The 27,770-nt window shown below is 39.0% G+C and overlaps 1 protein-coding gene across 1 annotated transcript in view; it reads right to left on the reverse strand.

Annotated features, from left to right (window-relative positions):
- SIK2 (salt inducible kinase 2) overlaps positions 1-27,770 on the reverse strand; it is a 131,781-nt gene that overhangs the window by 49,123 nt on the left and 54,888 nt on the right. Inside the window, exon 4 of the mRNA XM_049778640.1 lies at positions 1,119-1,280. Within this exon, the coding sequence (XP_049634597.1) occupies positions 1,119-1,280 (162 nt within the window). The remainder of the gene's footprint in view (positions 1-1,118; positions 1,281-27,770) is intronic.

The following is a 27,770-nucleotide window of genomic DNA, read 5'->3' on the forward strand; positions in this document are numbered from 1 at the left end:
TCCCATATTTGACAGTGAACTAATACTGAACCACAATTGTGCACCATTCCAAGTTCAATCCCTTTTTTATGCCAGTGGTACTTATATACTCGGCCTGCCTTTGTCTGCAATATTTTACTTCTGTTTATCTTCCTGGCAAACTTCTAACTTACCTCTCAAGCCTAAGTCAAATAGTTGCTTTGCTCAATCTTTACATAGACGGATGTTCCTTCACTTACATTTCTTTTCTTTTTTTGGGGTCACACCCGGCAGCACTCAGGGGTTACTTCTGGCTCTATGATCAGAATCACTCCTGGCAGTCTCGGGGGACTATATGGGATTCCAGGATTTGAACCACCATCCTTCTGCATACAAGGCAAACGCCTTACCTCCACGCTATCTCTCCGACTCCCTTCACTTACATTTCTATTGTATTTTCTTAGATTGTACTAATTTCTATTACATTTCTTGTTGCATTTTTTGGCAGTCAGCATACTGTATTTTAATTATTCTTATTTCCCTACTAGACCTCCAAGATCAGAAGAAATAACTTCTTGATTTATATTCCTAGGATCAATGAAAACACAGTTACCTGACATATAAATATCTGTTAAATGAATGAGTTTTGATCATGTGGATAACAAGAAACTTAGAATATAAAATATGGAAGTTTCTGTAGCTAGAAACCCAATCCCATTGTATCAGAGCAGATCTTTTGTCTCCCAAACATTTCTCATTCTACAATCTTCCCCATTTTGCCTCTTCTCTAACTGGCCTCTGTGCTGCCATCAGCAATATTTAGGATCGGGGTGCTATGTCCCAGCTCCAGCATCCACAAGCTTCTCTGGCTCTAACAGTTTCCACGTCACTCTCCTGCTCAGACAAATACTCCTCCTCCAGCAGACTTTGACAAAGGAAACAGGGCACAAATCAGACTCTATTAATAATGGACTTATTTCCCTTTTTATTATATACAGATATAAGGAAATAAAAAAAAAAAAAGAAACACTTGGAGAAGGCTCTATGTATGCCTTTGGGTTGAGATGCTGCCGCGTCTGCCTGCAGGCCTGTTTCCACATGCATTGAGTGAGTGCACTGTTGACATCCCATCATGTTAGAGCCAGCTGGGATCCCGTTACCTGCTATTTTGATGTTCATGTTGTTATCCAGGAGGAGATTTTCAGCCTTGAGATCGCGGTGCACAACCTTTCGACCATGACAATAATCAACAGCAGACAGGATTTGCCAGAATTTTCGCCTGGCCTCTGACTCGTTTAACCGGCCGTGATTAGCAAGATAGTCTGTAAAAGAGGGAAATTAGAATTACTTACAAAATAAAATAGCCTCACGATACAGATTCAAGATATATTTTTCCCATCAAAGAGTCTTTCAAATAAAGATTAGATTTCAAATAACATGTTGTTTTCCAAGTTTCTTGTCTTGAGAAGAAATTCCAATCACATTTCACTGGAGTCCAGATAAGGAAGAGAGAACCGAGACCAGACAATACCAAGAAGCATAAAATTCAGTGCAATTCAAAAATATTCTTTATGCCTAAGATTGATCTTTTGTTTTTGTGTGTGCACATAACGAGCATGTGCGCATATGTGTGGTTTTTGTTCTTGTATGTGTATGTGTGTTTGTGTATGTTTTCATGTTTTTTGTGTGTTTGTGAAGGGAGGGACTTCCAGGCAATGTTGGTTTGGGGGGCACTCAGTCTGGTAGTTTGGCCAGATAGTTTAATGTTTGTGCTGCCCAGGCATAGCAGAGCTGGGGGCCACAAAGCCTATATGCAGTGGTATGAGGTGGAACTCAGGACCTAGTGTACAAAAGCTTGCATTTCAGACCTTTGAGCTACCTCTTGGGCCCTTCTGTTGTTTTCTGATGGCTGGGGTGGGCCAGTAGGCAATGTTCAACCCACATTGTACTTGGCCATTAGGGTTAGAACTTGTAGTGCTGATGGAAATGTGTGACACCAGGGGTCAAATTCAGGGCCTTGAACATGGCAAGTCAGATTCCTAGCCTGGGGTAGATAATTTTTTTTTACAAGATTATGTTTTCTACTTATTTTTTGTATTGATGGTATAAACTGATTTGAAACAAAGTTTTATTTATCTTGGATAGATTTGGGGGAAATCAGGAATATGGAGAGCTTAGAGATGATTTATTTTTGCTTAAACTTCTCTAATAAAGATAGGGAAGATATTTAAAAAAAGATTATGTTTTCTAAATAAATGCATTTTGAAAAATACACTATCTTTTTGTTTGTTTGTTTGTTTTTGGGGGGGTAGAGTCATACCCGGCAGCGCTCAGGGGTTACTCCTGGCTCTATGCTCAGAAATTGCTCCTGGCAGACTTGGGGACCATACAGGATGCCGGGATTTGAACCACCATTCTTCTGCATGCAAGGCAAACACCCTACCTCCATCTCCCTACCCTACCACCTCTCCAGCCCTACACTAGCTATCTTTGTGCGATGTTACCATCTCTATTAAATTAGCTTACTAAAAATAATTCTGCATATGTTTAACTGATCACAATGAAACTGAGAATTACAACTCATACAACTTTCACCTGCAGATGAAGGTTTCTGATATGGGAAGACAGAGAAAGAAAGGAGAGGGAAAGAGAAATAGAGGAGAGAGAAAGAGAGAAAAAGAGATAAAAAGCACAGATCTCCAAATTTTATAGTTAAGATTATTTTTCAGTAGTCTATGTGAGTCAATATTCTTCAACATTTTCTCTACTATTTCCAATCCTTTTACTTCAATATTTACTATAAAATTTATAACTTCTGCAGCACCTAACAGTTTTCAATGTAGGTTTATAGTGTCTCAGTTAATTTTCCTAAAAACCCTCCATAGTAAATATAATCCGAATTCTCATTATATAACTCAGAAGCTGAAAATCGGGGAAATTATTTAATCAACCTGCCTGATTACATGCACTTTGTACTCGAATCTGAAACCAGAAAAATTGTGTAATTGCTGATTTTACTCATCAAGCTTCTTTACTGTATTCCTGGGGATACTCTTAACAATCCTTTCAAAATCCTGGTCAAATGGCACCTTGTCCTCGAACAGTGCCTCATCATGTAAAGGAGAACATGTTCTTACTTGAATGATCTAAATTAAAATGTCTAGTGTGCATGCATAAGTTGCTGCATGGACATGCGAGTATATGCAGTCTTAACTGGAACATTACAATGTTTTAGGAAATATAGATACCTTCAGGTAAATAAAGGAGAGAGGCCCTATCAATGTCTTCTGCATTCCCCCGACAATGCACCACACACAGAATATCTTTATGGCCCAGAATCAAATAGAAAAGTCTTCTCATAGATGGTGCCTCGGTCCTTTCCCTCACCTGTCTGTAGTGTGCTGTTCTACATGTTAGAACTTTCCATATAAAAGAGGATGTTCTTCTCTATTTGTTATTAAAGACAAAGTTCATTTCTTCAAAATGTCCTGTTGCTTTTATAGAGCACATAGCAGTCATCAGTATTATGGGGGGGGGGGGAAGAAGAATTATTTACAAAAAAGTAGACAGAATTTGCAGTCAGAATAGTCAAATTATCCTCAGAATGACTGCTTCAACACTATGTAAACCACTATGATCAAAATAAAAATTAAAAAAAAAAATACTGACAGTCTCGCTTTTTTTTTATTTTTCCCCCTTCCCCCTTTTTTCTCCTTTTTCCTCCCTTCCCCCTTCACCATTTCCCCTCAAAAAAATAAAATAAAATAAAATAAAAATACTGTCACACGGGCCCGGAGAGATAGCACAGCAGCGTTTGCCTTGCAAGCAGCCGATCCAGGACCAAAGCTGGTTGGTTCGAATTCCGGTGTCCCATATGGTCCCCTGAGCCTGCCAGGAGCTATTTCTGAGCAGCCAGCCAGGAGTAACCCCTGAGCACTGCCGGGTGTGGCCCAAAAAACAAACAAACAAAAAAAATACTGTCACACATGAAAATTGAAATTCTGTTCCTAAAAGTAAACTAGAGTCTCATTTCTCCACTGAATGAACTGAGAAATATATTAAGAAAGGGTTGGATGTTTGGGCAAACGTGACTTACTGAAGGAAAAACAACATATTTCCTATGAGTATCTTTTGGATAGTTATTTTTTTGGGGGGGGTCCACACTCGGCGGTGCTCTGGCTCTGCACTCAGAAATCACTCCTGGTTGGCTCAGGGGAGAATATGGGACGCTGGGATTCGAACCACTGTCCGTCCTGGGTCACTGTGCGCAAGGCAAAAACCCTACTGCTGTGCTATCTCTCTGGCCCTTTGCTTGTTATTAATATCTCCCCAGAAGTGCTACACTAAATGATACTTAGACTGTATTGCTAAAGAAGACTTTTTTTTTTTTTTTATCTGCAGACATTTCTTTCTATTGAAAACATTGAATCAAATTGGGCTAGTAGGAAAGAGTTATGAGATTCTGACAATGTAAGAAACCCAAACAGCAACTTTCTTAGGTTATCTTTATTTTCTGGGGTTGGAGGGGTGCTCAGAACTTCCTCTGGCTCTGTGATCAGGGATCACTCTGGCATGGCTTGGGGGATGGTACTGGGGATCAAACCCAGTTGGCTATGTGCAAGGCAAGAACCCCACTCACTGTACTCTCTCTCTCTGACCTGAGGTTCTCATCTTTTATAGACTTTTAATTATATTTTATAGTGACTTGGCTCCCCAAAGAAACATTTCTCCCTATTGACTCTGCTTATCTGATTTTCTCCATATCTTTCAGTGATTGTTATTCTTTCTCTTCTAACCATACACAACTACCACAATCTATCTTTGGCTCTGTTTCCGTATCATATATTCCTCTCAGAGAATTATCTAAATTGTAAATTTGTTTTTGTTTTTTTGGGCCACACCCAGCGATGCTCAGGGATTACTCCTGGCTCTATGCTCAGAAATTGCTCCTGGCAGGATTGGGGGACCATATGGGATGCCAGGATCTGTCCTAGGTCGGCTGCATGCAAGGCAAACGCCCTACCGCTATGCTATCCCTTCAGCACTAAATTATAATCTTTAGTGGATAAATTTTAATTTATATTATTCCCAGCTGAAAGGTGTCAGTTCTTTCATATTCCTCATTTAGTGCTTGTCACAGGAGGCCTCTTCATTCATTTCAGTCAATATACGCTTCAGCACCTTTTGCTCATAGATGAAAGTTATCCTTCCATATAAACACAGATGTAAAAATTTTCGTACACTCTCAAGGGATCTATACAACCTCAGATTTAATCAGGGTTAAGAAATTGTCCTGGGGTTATATTCATTCATTAGAATTTTTAAAGAAATAATCTCCAGATTTGCCAAGTGCACTTAAACTTTCAACATTTAATTATATACATCTACACAGATCTTTTTCCACTGTAGTGTTATCAAGACTGAATTCATCTTTTTTTTTTTTTATAAACTTCATTACATCTTCTAAGTCACATCATCTTACAATGACTCAACCTCAAAAAAATCAAGTCATCTTTTACCAACCCCTAAATTTAGTTGAAGCACTAACAGGTGGAGTTCAAGGCATATGGATTTAAGTTTTACAGCATAATTTATCAGTGTTTGCATTGTGCATTTATAGAGAATAAGTCTATATTTTATTTTCTATTATAAAGAGACACACCTAGTAGTGTAGAGAAAACCATGTGATGTAGGGGAACGAACCCAGGGCTTTGGCATAAAAAGTATGTGCTCCAGCCCTTATGCTGTCTCTCCAAATCACTAAGTCCTCAATAAATTATATGCTCAGAACATTCAGATGTAGTTTAAGGGCAAAGAATTGTAGAGCAATGGCCTTCAGACCTGAAGCCAAGTATTGAATCCCCAATCTCCCCCCACATCCCGCCCCACCAGCAGCATATGCAGACTATGAAATTGGCAGGCTGCTGTCTGTGATCTCTGGGGCCACAGTAAATTCTCCAGAGGCACAACTTCACAGTGAGCCTCCCAGCTAGTGATTCCTGCAAGGACTACAACCAAGTGTGCTTGACCCCAGGCACCATTGTAGCAGCAAGAAGAGCTAACAAGAGGAAAGGGGAGAATGCTTAGTAGATATCAGCATTTCTTTACCCCCTCTTATCTCTGACAGGGACCCCAGTAGTGCTGGGGGAGATGATATGAGGAACTGGGACTTGAACTCAGGACACTGTATGCAAAACATAAGCCTGTAAGTCCATAAACAACCTCTCCAGTCCTTGATGTGCTAAGGATCAAAACCAGGACTCTAATTTGAGAGGCAAATGCTCTAAACCTGAGTTCCATTCCTGGTTCCAGTCACTAAGGTTAAGTTTAGTTTTGTTTTGTTTGCTTGTCTTGGTTTTGGAACCAGACCTGACAGTCCTTGGCTTATTTCTAACTCTGTGCTCAGGGATCATCCCTGGTAGGGTTCAGGGATCAAATGTATTATTAGGGGTCACACTTGGGTTAGCCGTTTGTAAGGAAGATATCTTTTTTTTTTTTTTTTTTGGTTTTTGGGCCACACCCGGTGACGCTCAGGGGTTACTCCTGGCAGTGCGCTCAGAAATCGCTCCTGGCTTGGGGGACCATATGGGACACCGGGGGATCGAACCACGGTCCGTCCTAGGCTAGCGCAGGCAAGGCAGGCACCTTACCTCTAGCGCCACCGCCCGGCCCCTAAGGAAGATATCTTATTCTCTCTGTACTACCTCTCTGGCCTCTAGTTCCTAAAGCTTGAGATTATTTATAGTTGATTTCTATATCTATGTGGGCCACTTTTCAGCAATCAATAAAAGCAAAAAGAGTAAAACTTTTCTAAAATAATTTATAACACCTACATAGGAGCCAACAGATTATAACAACTAATGACAATAATAGTCAGCAAATAAATAATAAAAAATTTCCTATGTTTTAAATAAAACATATACCATAAGATGCACTTACCCCCACCCCAAAAGATAGGTGAAATGGCTGTGCATCTTATGGAGCAAATGAGGGCTGGAGCTGAAACCTGAGTTCAGGGGAGGAGAGAATATACTAACCACTTGACATCTATAGTGTTACACCCCCTTACTGAGCAGACATACTACATAGAACGAGTAATCAGGTTAATACACTTTCACTGTCATATATAGAGCTTTCATTTAAGACTATTTGATTGCTGCTGAGACTTGTTTTTTTTATATTAATAAAAAGTATTTTTAAAATGTTTTATTATTTTCTGATGTAAAAAAAATGTTAGGTGAATAAGTTTAACCAGCTGTGGATCAGTGTACTGTAAATATACTTCAGCCTCGCAGGCCCACTATCTCTGACAGCATCTCGCATTGAGCTTATTAAATATTTTAGTACACCATTTGCGTTAGAATATATTTTTTTCTTGTTTTCCTCCTCTAAAAATTATGTACGTCTTATGGTCAGGTGCATCTTATAGAGTGAAAAATATGGTAAGTAAAATCTTTTACCAGGAAGATTTCAAAATATGGTGGAGATAAGTTCTGGAGTTATCCAAGTCTGAATTTGAATGCTATTTCTAAAGTCAGTATGGTGTGACTTTAATAATTTATTTGTGATTGATAATTTATACTTTAGTAATTTATAATTGGATCTCACAATTATAAACATCCAGTTTTGCTCTCTGTACTTGAATTGCTTCACACAGAAATTCCAACTTGATGACAAATAAAAAAAACTTTCAAAAATTTTTTTATTTCCGCATCTATTCTATTGGCTTCTGTCCATCTATAGCAACTGCTTTTACCTTCTTGCATAACAATAAATTACGGTATCCTGGAGTACTTATAATACTTAAAATATTAACACTTAAATATAACACTTAGTACTTATAACACTAAATATCCATTAGAAACTATCTCCAATTTTGAACTATTTAATGGGAGAGGAGAAGTGAAGGCTTGTGAAACAAGCATGTACAATGATTTGGTCAAATACTTGGACTTATTTTTCAAATATACATACACTATGAAATAAATTAGAATAAAATAAACTACATAACAATAATGCACAGAGTAGATACTTGGGAGTAGTATGCCCTCCGTTGTACCACTCCTTCAAGGCCATCTCAGCACGTGAGGTTTCCATTCTCAATCCAATGACAGAAGAAGGTGAAACTTGATGGTGACTTTAAAGTATAGGAGTCACTCATACATCCAAAATCTGGAGGAACTTCTTTGGGTCGGTCACAAGGCCCAACACTTTGCCCTCCTGAAACTTCAATTTACATTTAGCAAAAGATAAATAAAAATATGCACTAAAATCAAATCAGTATATAGGAAAATGGATGAACAGCTACAAACTATCAGGGGAAAGGTCATTTTAGAGGTCATTTGGAGGTGAATAGGGAGGCTTTTATAGAAAAACACTATTCATTCCAGCTGAGGAGAAAGAGCTCAGAGAAATGTTTACTGTGAGAGCTGGAATGACCCAGAGAGAAGGCACAAAAGAAAAACGGGTTGGGGAGGCACAGAAGAATCTGCAGAAATGGGAGTAAAATTCATCAGGAAGTTATAAGCCTAAGAGGTGTATTTTGGGAAATATTGGGAAACCACTGAATGATTTTAGGTAGGTGAGAGAACTGTTCTAATTTACATTTCAAAGCATTTTCAAACTGTGATCTCTATGTTAATAAGCGGTACAGTTCTATTAAGCAAAAATTCAACTCCCAAGCTTAGCACCTGTATGGGAATGAAGTGAGAGCCACAAGAAATAAAATCTGGGGGCTGGAGTGATAGCACAGTGGTAGGGCATTTGCCTTGCACGTGGCTGACCCAGGACGAACCTGGGTTCGATCCCCTGGCGTCCCATATGGTCCCCTAAACCAGGAGTGATTTCTAAGCGCATAGCCAGGAGTAATCCCTGAGTGTCACTGGGTGTGATCCAATCCTTCCCCAAAATAAGAAATAAAATCTAGTCCCTAATGTATACACATATACAATCACATGAGGAAGGGGGTTAAATAATAAAAACTTTAATCAGTCTTGAAGGAACTATGTAATAGATGTTATGAGGCAATACTGGTTTATAGACAAGGTAAGATGCTGTCCGAACAATATAAACTCTCTTAATTCCAAAACAATAGATAAGCTTTCCCACTGATTTCAATATATGTAATGACATTACACCAACCATCCCAGACTTACTTTTAGGCAATGATCTTTTTTGTTTGTTTGTTTTGTGGCCAGACCCATCAAACTCAAGGGCTACTCAGGAGTGGTACTCTGAGTTTTCAGTGCTTGGGAACTGCTCTTGGTGGTGCGTGGAGACCAGGTGGTGGGGATTGAACCTAGGCCTCCTTATGCAAAACACCCACTCAAACAGTTGAGCTATTTTTCTGGCTCTAGGCAGTGACTTTTAAAAAATGTCAAATGAACAGAAGAGTATCCAGAATAATATTTAATTCTACTAGATGATGATGTCATATTGATGGCATTAAACACTCCAGATGATTCTGTAAATATGTATTTTCATTCTACCTACTTTTATCATGTCTAAGGACCTCAAAGTCTGTTGTGAATTATTTCTGAGTAATGAATATGACTGGACTGATAAATGAGTCACTCTACGCTGAACTACTAATGTTGTGCACTATTTACTCAATTTATAGTAGTGTTATAGTAATATTTATAAATGCAATCTGGTCACACTTCTAACACATTCTTTACACAGATAAATACATCTAGATAGCTATTTTCATATGCAAATTTTTATTTTTATATAAGAGCTGTTTAACTTTATTGGAGATTATAAAACCTCAATATTTTTTACAAAAGAAATCAGTAATTATAATTTTTTTAATAAAATCTTTAAGCACCATGATTACAAGATTGATAGTAGTTGGGTTTTAGTCATAAGGAGAACACCCCCCTTCACCAGTGCAACATTCCCACCACCAATGCCCCCTCCCCTCTCACCCACCTTGTCTGTATTTGAGACAGCCATTCTACTTCTCTCACTCATTAATACAGTCATGCTAGTTGTTAGTGTAGTTATTTCCCTAACTGCACTCACCACTCTTTGTGGTGAGCTTCATACTGTGAGCCATTATTTCTTCAGAACAAAAAACAATCCAAAGAAACAATTCAAAGATGGTGTACCAAATCATGCAATATTTAGGAATTATGATTCAAACACCAAATTTGGAGAATGAGATGCTGCTGCTGCTGAAGGAAACGTTTTAGTATTTGGTTTCCTTTTTTTTTTTTAATACTTTTGAGCCACACCCAGTAGTGCTCAGAGTTTACTACTGGCTATGTGCTCAGAAATTGCTCCTGGCTTGGGGGACCATATGGGACACCAGGGGATTGAACCGCGGTCCGTCCTAGGCTAGTGTGCACAGGGCAGATGCCTTACAGATTGCGCCATCACTCTGGGCCCCTTTCTTTCTTTCCTTAATTAAAATTTTATTAAAATCACTGTGTAATATAGTGTTAAAAGTTGATAGTTAAGTTTCAGTCATACATCTTCCAATACCAGTGTTCATTTCCTGCCACCAATTTCCTGTTACCCTCCAGTCCTCCAGACCTCCACCTCCACTGTTGGACTCTCTCTCTCTCTCTGTCTCTCTCTCTTTCTCTCTCTCTCTCTCTCTCTCTCTCTCTCTCTCTCTCTCTCTCTCTCTCTCTCTCTCAGCCCATATCTGTCTCTTTCTCTCCTTTTTCCTTTTAGGCACTGTGGTTTACAATACTGTTTCTGAAGGGCTATAAAGATGCATTTTCAGAGGTACTTGAGATTTAAGATATTGTCCAAACTTTATTGATAAATCAAAGCACAAATTTATTTCTTTTCATTTTTTTCATTAAGTTCTTCAGATAAATTGAAAGGGAAAAACAATGAAGAAAATATGAACTGCTTCACACAGAAAACTCAAGCCATCTGAATAAAAAAACTTTTCAGTGAAGCACAATGATAAAATTAGCTAAATAACAAATCAAGTTTCTTGGACAAACAAGTTCATGAAAAGTTATCCTCCATAATTTACCAGTCTGTGGTATTTATATTTACCAGGGTGCCCCTAGTACATAAATAACAGCACTAATGTCACTTGTCTGAAAGGAGTGGCAGAACCAGGAAAGCCCTGAGCACCACAGTGTGTGGTACAAAAAACAAACAAGGATAACAAAAAAAAATGACAAATGGATAAAGGAATTGGTTATAGCTGACTAGAACAGTGGTAAGGCATTTGCCTTGCACAGGGCCAACACAGGATGGATCCTGGTTCGAATCTCGGAATCCCATATGGTCCTAAGCTTGCCAGGTGCGATTTCTGAGTGCAGAGCCAGGAATAATCCAAGTGTTGCTGTTGTCTAAGATGAACAACAACCCCCCAAAAAGAAGATAGCTCAAAAACAACATGGCTGGAGTCATAGTACAGTGAGTAAGGTGCTTACCTTACTTACATGCAGCTGACCTGGGTTCAATCCCCGGCATCCCATATGGTCCCCAAGCACTGCCAGGAAAAATTCCTGAGTGCAGAACCAGGAGTAAAAGCATTGCCAGGTGTGGCCCCCAAACCAAAACAAAAAAACAAAAACCCAGCATGTTTTAATGCTGAAAACACTGACTCTATTCTTAAGTCTGACACATATTAAATTCAACAGTAATACTTTAAATAAAAATCATCTTGTGTGTGTGTGTGTGTGTGTGTGTGTGTGTGTGTGTGTTTTGGGTCATATTTGGCAGCGCTCAGGGGTTACTCCTGGTTCTGTGCTCAGAAATCATCCTTGGCAGGCTTGGGGACCATATGGACTGCCAGGATTCAAACCACCATCTGTCCTAGAACAGCTGCGTGCAAGGCAAACACCCTCCACTGTGCGACCTCTCCGGCCCCTCAATAAACATCATTTTTATGAAGAAAAAAAAAAAAATGTGACTACAAATTCCTCTTGTTCTATTTATTTCAATGTTTTAAAAATGTTTTTAAACTTATGTAAAATACATGTAGCATAATTTACCAAGATAGTCTTTACCCCCCTCCCCCCTTTTTAAAGTGCTGCACCGGTTCAACTTAGACATTTTTTACTTTGTTTTTGGGGCCATGCCCTGTAGAACTCAAGGCTTACTACTGGCTCTGTGCTCAGGGATCACTCCTTTTGGGCTCTAGGAATCATAGGGAGTGCTGGAGGTCAAACACAGGTGGGTCACATGCAAGGTAAGTGCATTGCTTGCTGTACTCTCTCTCCTGTCTCTCATCTTAGACATTTTTAAATGTACATTTCCCTGTGGATTTATTTTTATCTCATCTCTTTCTTTTCCCCTAATTTCTGGCACATAACTCCCTCAGGCACTTATTTTAGGACTAAAGAGAAGTCAGATATATTGGGGCAGTTCTGAAACTAATTCTCATTCAAAAGTAAGATCACAAGGACAAAATCCTAGATGGAAAACATCAGAAGCTAGGATGTGTGGGTGGAGAGTATGGATGATGAAAATAGACAAAACCCAAAAGATCAACAGGAAGTACAGAGAGTAAATGACAGCAGCTTGGTCAATATCCAGTGACCTAGTATAGTCAGCAGCATCTGTCCTTACTCCTGGTACTTGTAGGGAGAAGATCTGAGATTTCATCAAGCCTGTAGCAATAATGTGCTCAAACAAGAAAATTCAGAATGACAGAAAATCAACTGAAGGATAGACATAAAGGCCTTTAATTATGAAGTTAATACAAGTGTTTCTCGGGGCCAGAGCAGTGGCACTAGAGGTAAGGTGTCTGCCTTGCAAATGCTAGCCGAGGACAGACCTCGGTTTGATCCCCTGGCGTCCCATATGCTCCCCCACCAAGCCAGGTGTGATTTCTGACCACATAGCCAGCAGTAACCCCTGAGCATCAATGGGTGTGGCCCCAAAACAAAACAAAACAATGTGTTTCTCTTATTTTTTGACAACAGAAAAAAAGAAATGTAAAATGCTTATGAATTCTGCTTATAAATTTAGTGATGATCCTAAATAACAAAGGAACATAAATAGACATTATGAAAGATTTCTTTTTGGCCTTTAAGAAATTAATATTTGATAAAGGGCAGAACTTTATATATACACAACTCCAACTCTTAAATGGCTCTAGGTTGTATAAGTAGCTAGTTTACGTCATAGGTGTAGTCAAGCAGGAAAGAGATTAGCGTGGGTTTTTAATCACTACACTTGGGCTTAGAAGCCCAAAGGCACTACAATCATATACTGCTGACACACAAAGTTCAATATACAACACTCTAAGATATAGCTTGATATCTTATCACTAATCCTCACATTCTGTTAAAGCTTGAGTTTCAGCTAACAGCAATTGGTCTACAGTACACAGTTCAGAAAACCTTGTTTTGTTTGCTTTTGGCCATGCCCAGCGGTATTCAGGGCTTATTCCTGGCTCTGTGCTTGGGAACCACTCTTGTAAGGCTTGGGAGAGCACATGCCAAGGATACCAAGGACCAAACATGGGTCAGCGGTGTGTAAGGCAAAAAAATAAAAGATTCTGTGGCTTACAATAACATAATAGTGATTCGCATGCACAAAATTCCAACATTACACATATGAGTGTACCCACTTTCTGCCATGGACCCCAATGCCTCTCACTTTCAACAACACCCCCAGCAATTAATCTGTGTGGATCAGTTTTCCCATTGTATTGGCTTTGGCCCTGTTATGACCTTGCTGTGTATCTTTAAGTCCTACACATGAGAGATCATTCGGTACCTATCCCTTTCATTCTTACAGACTTCACGTTAGCATATCCTCTATTTCCATCCATGTGACTGCATACAGCATGATTTTGTTCTTTCTTTAATCTCTATATCTTTTTAGTTAAAGTTCTTTAGACACCAAAGTTAGAACATGGTTCTATGACTTCACAGATGATAATGCAGATTTTATTGCTATAAATTTTAAAACAAGAGTTGTTAACTAGAAGTTTCTCCAAAAAGATGACCTAATTTTAAATTAGTTATTTAATTTTTTTGAGCCATGTCCAGTCCAGTTCAGAGATGCACACAGGGAAACTCTGGGTTTGGACTGGAAGGAAACAGGGTGTCCTGAAGGAAAAAAGATCAGGGAGCTCTCTATACACCTAGCCTCCCCACCCCACCCCAACCTGTACTCTAGACAGGATTTCTACTTCCCTCATTCATTCACATTGTTATGATAGCTCTCAATGTAGTTATTTCTCTAATTGCACTCATCACTCTTTGTGGTGAGCTTCATGCCATGAGCTGGACCTTCCAGCCATCCTCTCTTTTGTCTCTGGGAATTATTGAAAAAATGTATTTTAGGGGCCGGAGAGATAGCATGGAGGTAAGGCGTTTGCCTTGCATTCAGAAGGTTGGTAGTTTGAAAAAATTTTATTTTTTTTTATAGTTAAGTCAATATTTTCTATCCTCTTGTTTAGTTCCTTTTCTATCAGCAGAAAAAATTTAAAGGTGAATCCAATTAACTTTCTAGGAATTTTTAAGCCATGAAAAATCTAATCACTGCTTAGCCAATTTTTCTAAGAATGTTAGTTATAAAAGACAAATGACGATTCCTTTATAATCGCTCACTAAAAATGCCATTTTCTGGTTTAAAGAATATCCTACCGGGGGCCAGAACAACAGCACAGGGCATTTGCCTTGCATGTAGCTGACCTGGGTTCGATCCCCAGCATCCCATATGGTCTCCTAAGCTTGCTAGGAGTAATTTCTAAGCACAGAGCCAGTGGTAACTAACCCCTGAGCACCACTGGAGATGGCCCTGAAAAAAAAATTTACTGGATTCTAACATATAATCTTTAGGGTCTTTTAGTACTGCAGAACTCTGACCTAAAGCATATGCCAGAAAGAATTTCTGGGCCTATTTTATTTTTAATTTAAGTCCATCACACACTATTATTACCAACAGTTCAAAGAGAAAACCTTACGTGCTAGTCAAATATTTGTGGACCTTTAAGCTTTTCTATAAATAAGGATGTCTATTAGCCAAACACATTGGAAAATGTCAGTGAGATCTGTCAGTGAATGTGGAATTGATTCTTTGAAATCTACAGAAGAGGAAATTCTGTGCCAACTTGCATTCATAATTTGTACCCAGTGAGTTTCTGGCCTTTTGCTTCCTAAAGAATATTTATTTCATCAAGCAGATAAATGCCAAATACTTTGTTCTCTAAATTTTAAACAACTATATTACAGCAGTGAGGTTTCATTAAATATTGGGATTCCCATAACACAGAGATAAAAGGTAGAAAAGAGATTTGAGGAACTGATTGTGGAAGGGGGTTTAGATGGAGTCACTGGTTAATGAGACAGGGATGGTCAAGATTAGACAGCTTGCAAGGGGTTAAGAACAAAGCATTTAAGGCCTGGGGTAGAGTGCTAATTACTATCTTTATTTAAACACCTTGATTACAAATAAGATTGTAGTTGGATTTCAGTCATGTAAAGGACACCTGTGGGTGTACCTATTTAAGACCCTAGACCCACCCATTTCGGGGAGGGGTCTTGGAAACCGGATAGTAGGTGTAACCTTACCTGCTAGACCCTCCCATTCCTGGGAGGGGTCGGGGAAAAGGTAGATAAGGCTTGGACCAAGGGAATTCGGCCCTTTTTGGCTTTTTGCCCTTTTGGCTCTTTGCCCGTTCTGCGCTGCTGGGCGCTCTGGCTTTTGGGTTTCTGTGTTCTGGTCTTTGACCAGCATGGAGCCCAAAGGGAAGATGGCTGAAAGGAGTTTAGATGCAGGGCCAAGAATAACTAGTGCTTAAAAGGTTATGAGATAGGCCACACACATGTGGTGAATAGGGCCTGAATAAAGATGATTCGTCCTGAAGCCTGCCTGTGAGTGAGTCTTGATTACGCCGACTACCTGGGCCTGGAACTTGCCAGCTGGATGGGGGATGAAGCCACGTGGCTGGGGCCTAAGCACAAAGGCCTCCATCCACCGCCATCCAGCCCCATCGTTAATTATTTCATGCTACAGACACCCCCCTTCACAGGTGCAACATTCTCATCACCAATGTCCCAAATCTCCCTCCTCCCCACCCCACCCCAACCTGTACTCTAGACAGGCTTTCTACTTCCCTCATTCATTCACATTGTTATGATAGTTCTCAATGTAGTTATTTCTCTAACTGCACTCATCACTCTTTGTGGTGAGCTTCATGCCATGAGCTGGACCTTCCAGCCATCCTCTCTTTTGTCTCTGGGAATTCTTGTAAAAATGTATTTTAGGGGCCGGAGAGATAGCATGGAGGTAAGGCGTTTGCCTTGCATTCAGAAGGTTGGTGGTTTGAATCCGGGCGTTCCATATGGTCCCCTGAGCCTGCCAGGAGTGATTTCTGAGCATAGAGTGAGGAGTAACCCTTGAGCGCAGCCAGATGTGACCCCAAAACCAAAAAATGTATTTTGTTTTTCTTAAAACCCATAGATGAGTGAAACTACTCTGTGTCTCTCTCCCTCTGACTTATTTCACTCAGCATAATAGATTCCATGTACATCCATATATAGGAAAATTTCATGACTTCATCTCTCCTGACAGCTGCATAATACTCCATTATGTACCACAGTTTCCTTAGCTATTCATCTGTTGAAGGGTACATAGCCAACATGGGTTTGATTCTCAGCACCATGTATGACCCCATGAGCTCATATGAACTCATATGAGCCCTGAGCTTCAGAAGTGATCCCTGAGTGCAGAGCCAGGGATAAGTAGTGAGTATCACTGGGTGTGGCATCCAAACTAAAACAAGTTACTTCTGAACTGGTTTTCCTGCTTCTCAGAAGCCAGAAAAATGTTCAGAAACATTTTTATGTCAAGCTAGTGTTCTGTCCATTTTGGCTGCTTCTCATATCACTCAGTAAATACCAAAGTCCTTACCAAAGCTGACCAAGGGGCTAAAATGACCCCAAACTTAAAGTAGCTTCCACAAAACAGATGATTCTAAATTATACACATAATAAAAGTGTTTCATTACAGAGCAGACCAGTTTTATACTCAAATCTCTCAATATTACCTATCAAAACCAAGGCCTAGTACTGACTCAGAATTATATGCAAGTTTGCAAGGGTTTGTGTATAATGATGTTTGGTGCAACACCATTTGAAAAAGCCCAAATTAAGAAACAATTTAAATGTCCCTTAATAGAGAAATTATTACATAATTTATAACATTTCCTGAATCCTCTGGTTGGATATGGAAGTACATAATGTTTATAGACTTTACCAAGGGGGAAAAGCACTTCATTTCCTTTATTCTAAAAACTAGTTTGAGGCTTCATTCTAAAAAGTCATCAGGCTGACTCACTCTTTTTTTTAAATCCAGTGTAATTTATTTGTGTCAGAAGTTCTGTCACTGCTATAGAACGGCCTTTCCCCGGATGCCTTAAATAATGTCTACTTGATGAGGGTCCATGACTATGATTCAGTGCCAGAGCACCTGTCTTCCATGCATGTGGATATGAGTTTGATCCAGATCCTGAGCACAATTCTGGCACTGGAGTCTTAATAAAAGAGTTATGATCTATGCTATACCAGTCAAGTAGGTGTGCAAACACAAGTAAAAGTATGCAACCCTGATGAGCACTGCAAGTGAATATGAGAGCATAAAAACCAAGTGCATCGTGACCTCTGGTTTCTGCAGCAGCAGAAGTAACAATGATAACAAAGGGAAGGGAAATTTTTAAAAAAAAATAGTATCTACTTGAGAATGAGTGCACAGGGGCTGGAGCAGTGGTACAAGCGGTAGGGCATCTGTCTTGCACGCACTAACCTGGGACAGACCGCAGTTTGATCCCCTGGTGTCCCATATGGTCCCCCAAGCCAGAAGCTATTTCTGAGCGCATAGCCAGGAGTAACCCCTGAGCATCATTGGGTATGGCCCCAAAAAAACAAAAAATAAAAGAAGAATGAATGCATGGTTGTTTTAAAAAACAGCTTTATTGAGGTATAATTCACCCACTCAAATAACACAAACCAATAATTTCTAGTACATGCATAGGGAGAATAATTTTAAAAAGCAATACTAAAAATAATCTTGGGGGAGCCAGAGAAATAGCATGGAGGTAAGGCGTTTGCCTTTCATGCAGAAGGACGGTGGTTCGAAATCTGGCATCCCATGTGGTGCCCTGTGCCTGCCAGGGGCAAATTCTGAGCCTAGAGCCAGGAATAACAACCCCTGAGCAGTGCCAGGTGTGACCCCAAAACAAAAAAAAAAACAAAAAAAAGAAAAAAAAAAGAAAAAAAAGAAAAAAAAAGAAAAAAATATCTTGGAGTTTAGAAATCATCAATTTGTGATTAGTTTAAGATGTCGCAAAGGGGGGAGGGGGTAATGTTACACTGGTGAAGGGGGGGTGTTCTGGTTATAACTGTAACCCAACTATGATCATGTTACTTAAATAAAAAATATATTTAAAAAAAAGATATCGCAGCTGATTTTTAAAGAAAGCAATTATTATATCTTATATGTACTTAATTTAAAGTTTTCCTCAAGAAAGTTTACCTGGGACCACGTTATTGAGCTCAGGGGAGCAGGTAAGAAAATTATACTGGTCACAATATCAGCAAATGCTGTTCTGTTCTTGAAATCAACAGAAAAGTTGCAGCTAAACAGTAAATATTTCCAACTGGATATCACTCCTATGCTTCATATTCCATATGTTGTGAATGGAAGTTATTACTTTCTGGTTTCCCTTGTAACTAATTACATTCCTATGTATGGTACCAATATTTTCCTCATAGTTATCTTTAATGCATGGTTCTGCTTTATTCTGTTATATGTTGTTTTTACTTGCAAGTTATCAGCTGCAAATTCACATCCAGGATAAAATTCTCCCCTATTCAAAACACCAGAAAACTTTTCTGAAGTTAACCTTGTATTAGTCTGATGAATGAGGTCTGAACTACAAATTTAAGTCTTAGTGTAAGCTCAGTTCACCACCACAAACTAGGTTTACCTCTCTCACAAATTTTTATTTGTTATTTTATTAAGATAACCAAGAATAGCCACTGATAAATAGTTTTAAATATTTAGAAGGAGACTAATCTCTGGTACAGTCTTAAATCTTTCTCAATAATACTTTCTTGGTTTGTTTTTAGGTCACACCTGGTAATTCAGGGCTTACTCTTAGCTCTGAAAATAAAGACAATCCCCCTAAACATCAATAGTAGGATTTGTTTCATGAGTACAAACAAACCAGCAAGCAAGCAACCAGAGTTCTGAAATTAAAGGGAGGAGGAGACTAGTCAGCTGGATCTTAAACAAAAAATTTTTCCAAGCTTTTGTTGTGTGTGTGTGTGTGTGTGTGTGTGTGTGTGTGTGTGTGTGTGTGAGAGAGAGAGAGAGAGAGAGAGACAGAGAGAGACAGAGAGAGACAGAGAGAGACAGAGAGAGAGAGAGAAGGGAGAGACCTAGTGGCACCTCTTGGCTCTTTGTTTAGGGATCACTTCTGGTGCTGCTCAGAAAAACAATTTTTGATGCTGGGAATAGAAGCCAGCTAAGCTGCTTGCAAACCTTACTTGCTCTATTATTTCTCTGGCCTCTAACAAAGACTAATTTTATAATAGAAATAACACTGAAGAGCAATGACATGCCTTTGGAAGGTCCTTGCGAGAAGATGCAAGTATATGAAGGAACCCCCTAGGTTTCCTATAACATCAGAAGTTAATGAAAACTTTATTGCAACGAAGATGGTCTTGTGCTGGTTAGAGAAGATGAACTGAAATTTCAAGTGCCACTGAGATTTCTGTGAGGCTATGGGGAAAGTGGAGATAATAACCTTTTAAATATCTTGGAGATTCCAATCCATAGCAAATCAAGGTGTTCAATTATAAAAGCCTTTATTCTATCAATCTCTGGCTAAAGCAACAGTTTAGATTCATATTTAAAGCAACTGCCCAGCTGTTTGGAACTCTCCATGGTTCTGACCCCTCCCAGTGGTCTAGCTACCTAGAGAGAACCATTTGGAAAATAAAAGCCTTAGGTATAATACATAGTCATTTCTAAATCTTGATTCCAATCCTCATTCAATCACTTTGGTCTTATTCAGATCATTTAATGCTATATTGGGTCTATATTAGCCTCATTGAAGCCATCACAATACCACATTCTATGGTATTCCTAAAATATTTAATTTTTGTTTTGGCGTCATACCCAGCAATGCTAGGGGTTATTCCTGGCTTTGCTCTCCAGAATTACTCCTGGTGGTGCATGGGGTGAGGGGACATGTTAGAGGCCAAGGATCAAACCTGGGTCAACTGTGTGCAAGGCAAGTGCCCTACTAGCTATTCTATCTCTCCAGTCCCACATGAAGTATTTGAATCTATTAATTTCATCCTTGTTTCATCCATTCCTCCCTGAGTTCTCAGTTCGTAATTTTAGCAATAGTATTCAATGGGTTGTGGGTGAAGGATCATATTGAATTTATCTCGATTTATTTGGTTATCTTCTAGTTAATGCAACTGGAGAAAATTATTTCTCCCAACACTTAAAATATTCTTCTCTACTCAACTCACTAATTTCTGTAAATAAGCTGTCTATAATTCTTTGACTTTTCTCCTTATTAGTTGTGCTTGTTTTCTTCTTGCTTCTTTTAAAAAATTTATACTGACTATGCAGTTTGAATATTCTTATAGTTTTTGCTTTTTGACATTTATTCAGGATGATGCTCTTTGAAACTTCTGATATATATGGCTTGTGTCTAACATTACTCTGGGGGTAAATTCTCAGTCTGAAATATTCTTTTTGTCCCCCTTTTTTTATTCCTTCTTCCCCACTATGCATATTATACCTCGTAGTTGTCTCAGAGTTTTCATACTCTATTCCATTTTGCCTTTTTTTTAGCTTTGAAATTTCTGTCAACCATATTCAGCTATTACTGAGTCCATCAAAGGGATACTGCATCTTTGTGTGTGAGTGTGGTGGTGGTGGGGCTCCACTCCTGGCAATGTCTGTGTCTAGTGCTGTGCTGGATGAACATGTAGAGTCAAGGATTAAACACAGAACCATCCTTATACATCTAAGCCATGTTTGGTGTCACGTAAACCATATACCCTAATTTAAGTTGTTTTAAACTTCAGTTTATTAATATCAACATTCTCATCACATATGAAACTCATTATGATATTACTGTTTCTTTAAACTGTGCTTGTTGTCTTTTATAATGTCTTGTGATTTTTTTTTATTGTTGTTGTTGTCAAAAATCTAATCTGTCTTACTATGTGAAAGAACTCAGACTTTAGTGGTGAGGTTTAGGGGGAAGAGAGTCACTCCATAGTCTCCATAGTCTCTGAGACTCTGCCTCTCGCTGTGGATGTTCTAAGTGCTTATTCTTAGTCCTTTTCACCTCCACCCACTAGTACATAGACAAAACACCTAGACTGTTCTGGAGTTCGGTATTTCTCTTCTCACAGGTTGATTAGATTCTAATAGAGCCCCATAAATTAGAATCTAGTCTAACTCAGTGGTTCCTCTGAGGGTGGAACGTGTATTCTCTGACATATTTCAGAATGGTTTGTTTTTCCCTTCTCCATACTAGGAGGAGCAGGAGACAACTTATTTTTACAGTATTCACTGTGGGAATCTAAGGGAGCTCGTATTGCAGCACTGTTATTTACTGTAGCATTGGAGTCATTTTATAGCTGCTCAGTTACTATAGAAGTAGAATTCCTAGAGCTAAAACTCAGAGTGGGCCACCCATAAGTGGGCTTCCCTAGAGCTTCCCACTCTTAGATGGGTCCACATAGAACTTTCTGCAACTCTGCTGTCAGGTTTCCTACTCCAGCACTAGTTATTGCAGGGTTCTGCTCTAGACAAATAGTGACTGCCTGCTTTTGCCTAACACTCTAGTATGGGATCAGGGGTTTGTACTGTGGCTATACTTCTCTGAAAAAATCAAAGAAGTGTTGAATTTCTGTTTGTTCAGCTTTTTACTTGTTGTTAGGATGGAGTGATGACTTCCAAGATGCTGACATGCCAGACCAGAAAATAGAAAAAAAAATAGTCCAAATATGCAAATTCCTAGGACTATTTCCTCCTCTGCTTTGAAGTCTAAGGTCAAGGTAGACAAAGGAAAGATTAAGGTAAGAGGCTGGACATCACAGAGGGACCTGTTTCAACTCTGTAGGTACCCAGTCTATTGTGAGCAGCAAAGCAAAAGGTCACTTAAAATATCCTAACAGCTAGCCCAATTCTCTTTCAAGAATGTTCCAAGCTGTCGGAAATAACCCAAGAGAACCCCTATAATCTTGTCGCACTTTCTCCCATGCTCCAGTCTGCCCAACACCAGCTAATGCTGATGTAACCTTTTCCTGTGGCGCAAAACAGTCTGATATGATTTCCCCTGAAAAACTTGGAAAATCTTTAAAAAACATTTCATAGGAAGACAAGGGAAAGAACAAGGTTATGCAGAACAAACTTAAATGTGTGTGTGTGTGGGGGAAGAGGGGCAGGAGGGAGAGAGAGAGGGAGATAGGTGAGTAAGAGAGGAGAGAGAAAGAAGGAGAAAGAGCTAGGGAGATTTTTTGTTGCTTGTATCTGGTTCTGTGTTTGGGGGACTGTGCATTTCTGAGAACTTAAGCTGGGCTTCCAGCAATCAACACATATGGTAATGTGGTCAGTCTGCTGAAATTTTATTTCACATGAATTTTGTACAACTGGATGGCCTGTGGAAGGAGAAGACTTAATGTAGTGTTTGCCTGGGACTAGTCTAGTGCTTTCCTCTCATTCCTCCCCAGGGATGGAGGGTTAAGGGGACAGAGGGCAGAATGCTGAGTATAAGCTCTGGAGAGATTATGCCTGGCTTCTATTATTTAAAGTCACTGCATATTAGCTGTCTAACCTTAGCAAGCTGCTTTTCTGTGCTTTGGGTTTCCCAGCTGTAAAACAGACTTTTTTAAAACTGTATCAACTTCAATTTTTTTGGTGAAGATTAAACATTACTTATATATATGTGTGTGTGTGTGTGTGTGTATACATATACATATATACATATATATATATATATATACATATATATATATATATGAAATACTCTTCTGGGATGTACATATACTCCATAAGGAGTTTGAATATTTCCCTTTTACATCTCTAGGATCTAAAGCAGTGATAAGGCATATTGTGATGTTTGATAAATTCTGGCAAAAGAATGGTTAAATATTCACTGCTATTATCCTATTAGTGGCATTGTCTTCACACCCACTTATTTCAACAAATACTAAACAAGACTCTAGGCTTTTATTCTCTTATGTTTCCAATCCATCTTATGTATCATTGAGCTACTGTAAAAACAAAGTTTTTGTGATGTTATTTCTCACTCCAGAACTTTGCCACTGGACCTCAGCAGTTCCTCAGTGTGTTTTGCAAGATGTTATGTGAAAAGAGACTTGGTATTTCATTAAGTTAGGGAAATACAAGAAGATGCTCCTTTACTTTGGAACTTTTCAAGGTCTCTAATTGACTAATATGCAGTGTAAATCACCTGGAGAAAGATTTACTACTTCTACTTTGAGCATTCATAGCTTCGTGGAACATGCTGGAGGCAATATTGGCCTGTGGAAACATCTGAATGTCCCTTTTCCCAAAGGTCACTTGGGCTCTAGGTAAAGCAGAAAAGAATATAGTTGTCTTTGGCATCCATCCTGCTTCCTCGCCCTTCTATGTTTGTGGGTTCCCTTTCTTTCCAAGAACATTTATTAAGGGAAAATGTTCCTCAAATTGCAGATATGCATATTGGCCACATGTTTAAAAAAAAAAAAAAAGAACCTATTTGCTTGTGTTCTACTTCTTCAGTGACTTCCCCACCTGAAAATGAAGAGCAATTCTGGTTTCTAATTTCCCTTTTGATCCAGAAATAATCTTATATATCAACAAACATATGTTGTCCTTGGACACTTTTGCTTGTATACTATGTCAAATTATTTTGATAATTAGTGTGCATAAGCTGAGCAAGATAAACAGACGATGCAAAATATAATGTGCCCTACTAGAAATTAATCCTTAAAATCTTATCAGATAGTTTGGTTTGCATATGTACTCCCTCAGGTTGAGGTTCTGATTTTTCTGAGGAAAAAATGATTACTTGTTACATACTCTTACATGGTATGCTTATTGTGGACAGGTATTTTTCTGCCCTCTCGCCCTCCCTTCTTCCTCCCTCCCTCCTTCCTTCTGGGCCAGAGATCAAACTCAGGGACATAGCACACAATAATAATTTGTTGTTTTTTTGTTTATTTGTTTTTGGTTCATACCTGCTGTGCTCAGGACTTATTCAGAGGTTACTGGTGATGCTCAGAGGATCACATGTGGTACATGGAATCGAATTCAGGGTAGTCATGTGCAAGACAAATGCCTTGCCTGTTGTGATCTCTAAGGCTCCACTACTCAGTATTTTTTTACATCAAAAGCATGAAACATTGTTTCACTGACATCAATGCATCACTGATGATCTAAGGAAAAATGGTATCTATAAGAATGGATGGATCCAAAAGAAATGGACACCGGATATATCCCAGGGTACCCAAATGTCCTGCCTTTTGGGGAAGTTCTTATTTATCCTACAAAATGGTTTTGTTTTATACTATGTATACACAGTACTCTTTTTTTCCAGATCACAACTGAATAAAAGGGTACACAATTGACCAACACATAAATGTAGTTCATTGTATTTATTTTTTTAACACTTATTTATTTAGGTTTTTGGACCATACCTGGTGGCACTCAGGGGTCACTCCGGGCTCTGTGGTCAGAAATCACTCCTGGCAGGTTTGGGGGACCATGTGGGATGCCAGGAATCAAACCTGGGTCCATCCCGGATTGGCCACATCCAAGGCAAACACCCAACTGCTGTGCTATAGCTCCAGCCCCAACTGTATTTCATCGTAACAGAACTCCAATTTTCTTTGATAAAAATTTCACAGCAATTTTCCTTTTGTTTCATATCATTATATCTTTTTTTTTTTCTAGTGCAAGGGATCAAGCCCAGGGCTTTACACATGCAAGGAAAGTGCTGTACTGGTGAACTATACCCCTAGTTAATTTTCATTTAAAAAAAAGACCTTCCAAGTAAAGTATATGGACATACACCTTTAAATTAGCATTGCTTTTTCTTGTCCTTTCCTCTTCCCCAGATCTAAAGATTCATTCATCATGGAGGAAAATAATTTCCATCCCAGCATCTGATATTTAGTTTAGTAGTCACATTATCCTTACCAACAAATACCTTAGGATACAATTTTTTTTGTCAACAGAATTGATTAATTCAAATAAATCTAACTGAAAATCTGGACAATGAGACAGGAGGGGAAAATATTCTCATTTCCTGAGTATAACTTAGGAAAAAAGTTCTTATAAATAAAAAAGTCACAGGAAGAAATGACTATCTCCTTCTCTGAATACTGTCATAGCTGGATGTGATGCCTGGAGCAACAACAGCTCTTCTGCTAAACAGAGAGCCAATCTGGAGGATGGTAGAAAGTGGAAATACAAAGATGTCAGTGTTGAGCCTTTCATCAGCCAACTTTAAAGGTTGCCTTCCTTTGGATATCATGCTATAGGAGAGAATAGTCTTCATTTTTACAGCCAATCTGAGGTTTTTATTACTCAAAGCTGAAAGACTGGTGAATTAGAAAAAATACTGAGTTGGATTGAAAATTGAGTTGAGTGAAACCAACTTTGAGAAATATGAGAACTGAGAAACAAAGATGGGAGTTGCTATTATTTCTGAGGAAGGAAGGTGGAAGGGTATATCAAAACAGGGAACTAATAGGAGCAATTGCATAAGGAATAAGAACACAGAGAATGACAGCTAGGAGAGAGAAAAGAGATATAGAACAAAAGCAGAGAGCCATTAGAAAGAACAAGTTTTCCTTTTAGAAAAGAACATCTTTTTTTTTTTTTTTTTTTTTTTTGTGGTTTCTGGGTCACACCCGGCAGCACTCAGGGGTTACTCCTAGCTCTATGCTCAGAAATCGCTCCTGGCAGGCTGAAGGGACCATATAGGATGCCGGGATTTGAACCACTGTCCTTCTGCATGCGAGGCAAACACCCTAGCTTCATGCTATCTCTCCGGCCCCAGAAAAGAACATCTTTTAAATTTAATTTTCCCCCTATTTTTGTGCCATACCCAGTAGTGCTTGAGACACTTCTGGTAGTGTTGGGGGGGACCACCTGAGGTCAGAGATCAAACCTAGGCCTCCCATATGCAAAGCATGAGCTCCAGCCCTTCAATCCATTTCCCTGGCCTTTTAGCTTTACATCTGACTCTTGAATTACCACGTGATCTCTCTGGAACTTCGCCCCTTCACCAGAGTTGGGCTGTGTTCTCTGCTATTTTACAAGACTGCCTAGACAAATGACACTACGTGGAAAGGTGTAGGTCAACAGGACTAAAAATGAAAATTAAAAGAAGTCAACATAATAAGTAAGGAGCTAGAGTCTGAGAACAAAGCCTCAAGTTCCAAAGCCAGGATACTGGAGACACACGTGTCTGGACGCAATGCCGATGCAGGAAATAATCCACACATACTGAAGAGGGTGAAATGGGTTCAGGAGTTTGAACACACAAGCTTTCCGCTCCTAGGAGGCCTGCAACTCAGTGAGGAAGGCCAGTAACACAAGAGAGCATTTTCCTGAGTTCTGGGATATTTATTGGGAAGAACCAGACCACACCCTGGGGTGGAGATTATGTGATCTAAACACCAATCCAAGGTACTACATTCAAAGATGTTTCCAACCAATGAGTAATAAAGCATATACTGAGTGATGGCATCCAGTTAATCCAACATTAGAGAATAGCGTAAAAAAAATAAAGATAAAACTTAAACTGAAGCAATAAACAATGAGCAAAATGAGCATGTAAAAGCAGCATGAAAGAAACTGACTACTGAAAGAAAATAAATTATTTAAGTGTCAAAAATGCTCTATAGATAGCAAAACGTTACTGAGGCCAACATTGTATTTTCAGATCCTTTCCTATCTGAGGCATTTTTACCATTAAGTTATTTTTATGCTTTTGGGGCAACTGCCATAGCTGAGGCTCAAGAGATAACTCAAAAGGGTTAGAGCACATACTTTGCATCAGTACCCGGTTGATCCTGGCACTGCATTTATGCTCAGAGATGAGGCACTGAACCAGGAGTACCTGTGAGCATCACTGGATGTGACCCACAAACCAAAACCCAACAACCAACAAGAAGGATACCAGACCTTTATGTTTTCTCTACGCAACCTCTGCCATCTGGGACCTCTTTGCTCTACTTCCCTCCCCTAAATTGTGTTCTTCTGGTACTACGGCACATTCATCCTGATTCCATTTCATTGGGGACACTTTAATACCTGCAAGGTAATCACCATGACTAGCATTTCCCAATTACAACATAAAGGAATCTTCCTAAAGCAGAACTCTAAATATACACATATATATTTAATGTCATAAGCAAGCCAATGTTTTTGAGAATTTTTTAAGTAGAGAAATTATATATAATTTTATATTTTATATATAAAATACATTTTATATTAATACATGTAATTTCTCTACTTAAAAAAATTCTCAAAAAACATTGGCCTGCTTTTGGCATTAAATTCATATATCTCCTTTGCCTAGCTCATTAAAGAACATCTATGTTCTAGTGGAGCCAATCCAGGCATTGCTCTCAAAACCATGTGTTGTGGGGGTTAGAACTCAGCAACTGAACCCAAGGCTCCTACATAAAAAATATGTATTCGAGTTTGCTGAGCCATCTCCACCGCCTCCCACCCCCCATATGCAGTTTTAAGCCGTCTTTTATGTCTTTACTATCTTTTCCTATTATCATCTCCTCCTACTATCTACCTTTCTTCCCCAATTTGCTCCAATT

This window comes from Suncus etruscus, chromosome 8 (assembly GCF_024139225.1).
Source record: "Suncus etruscus isolate mSunEtr1 chromosome 8, mSunEtr1.pri.cur, whole genome shotgun sequence".
Taxonomy (NCBI): Eukaryota; Metazoa; Chordata; class Mammalia; order Eulipotyphla; family Soricidae; genus Suncus; species Suncus etruscus.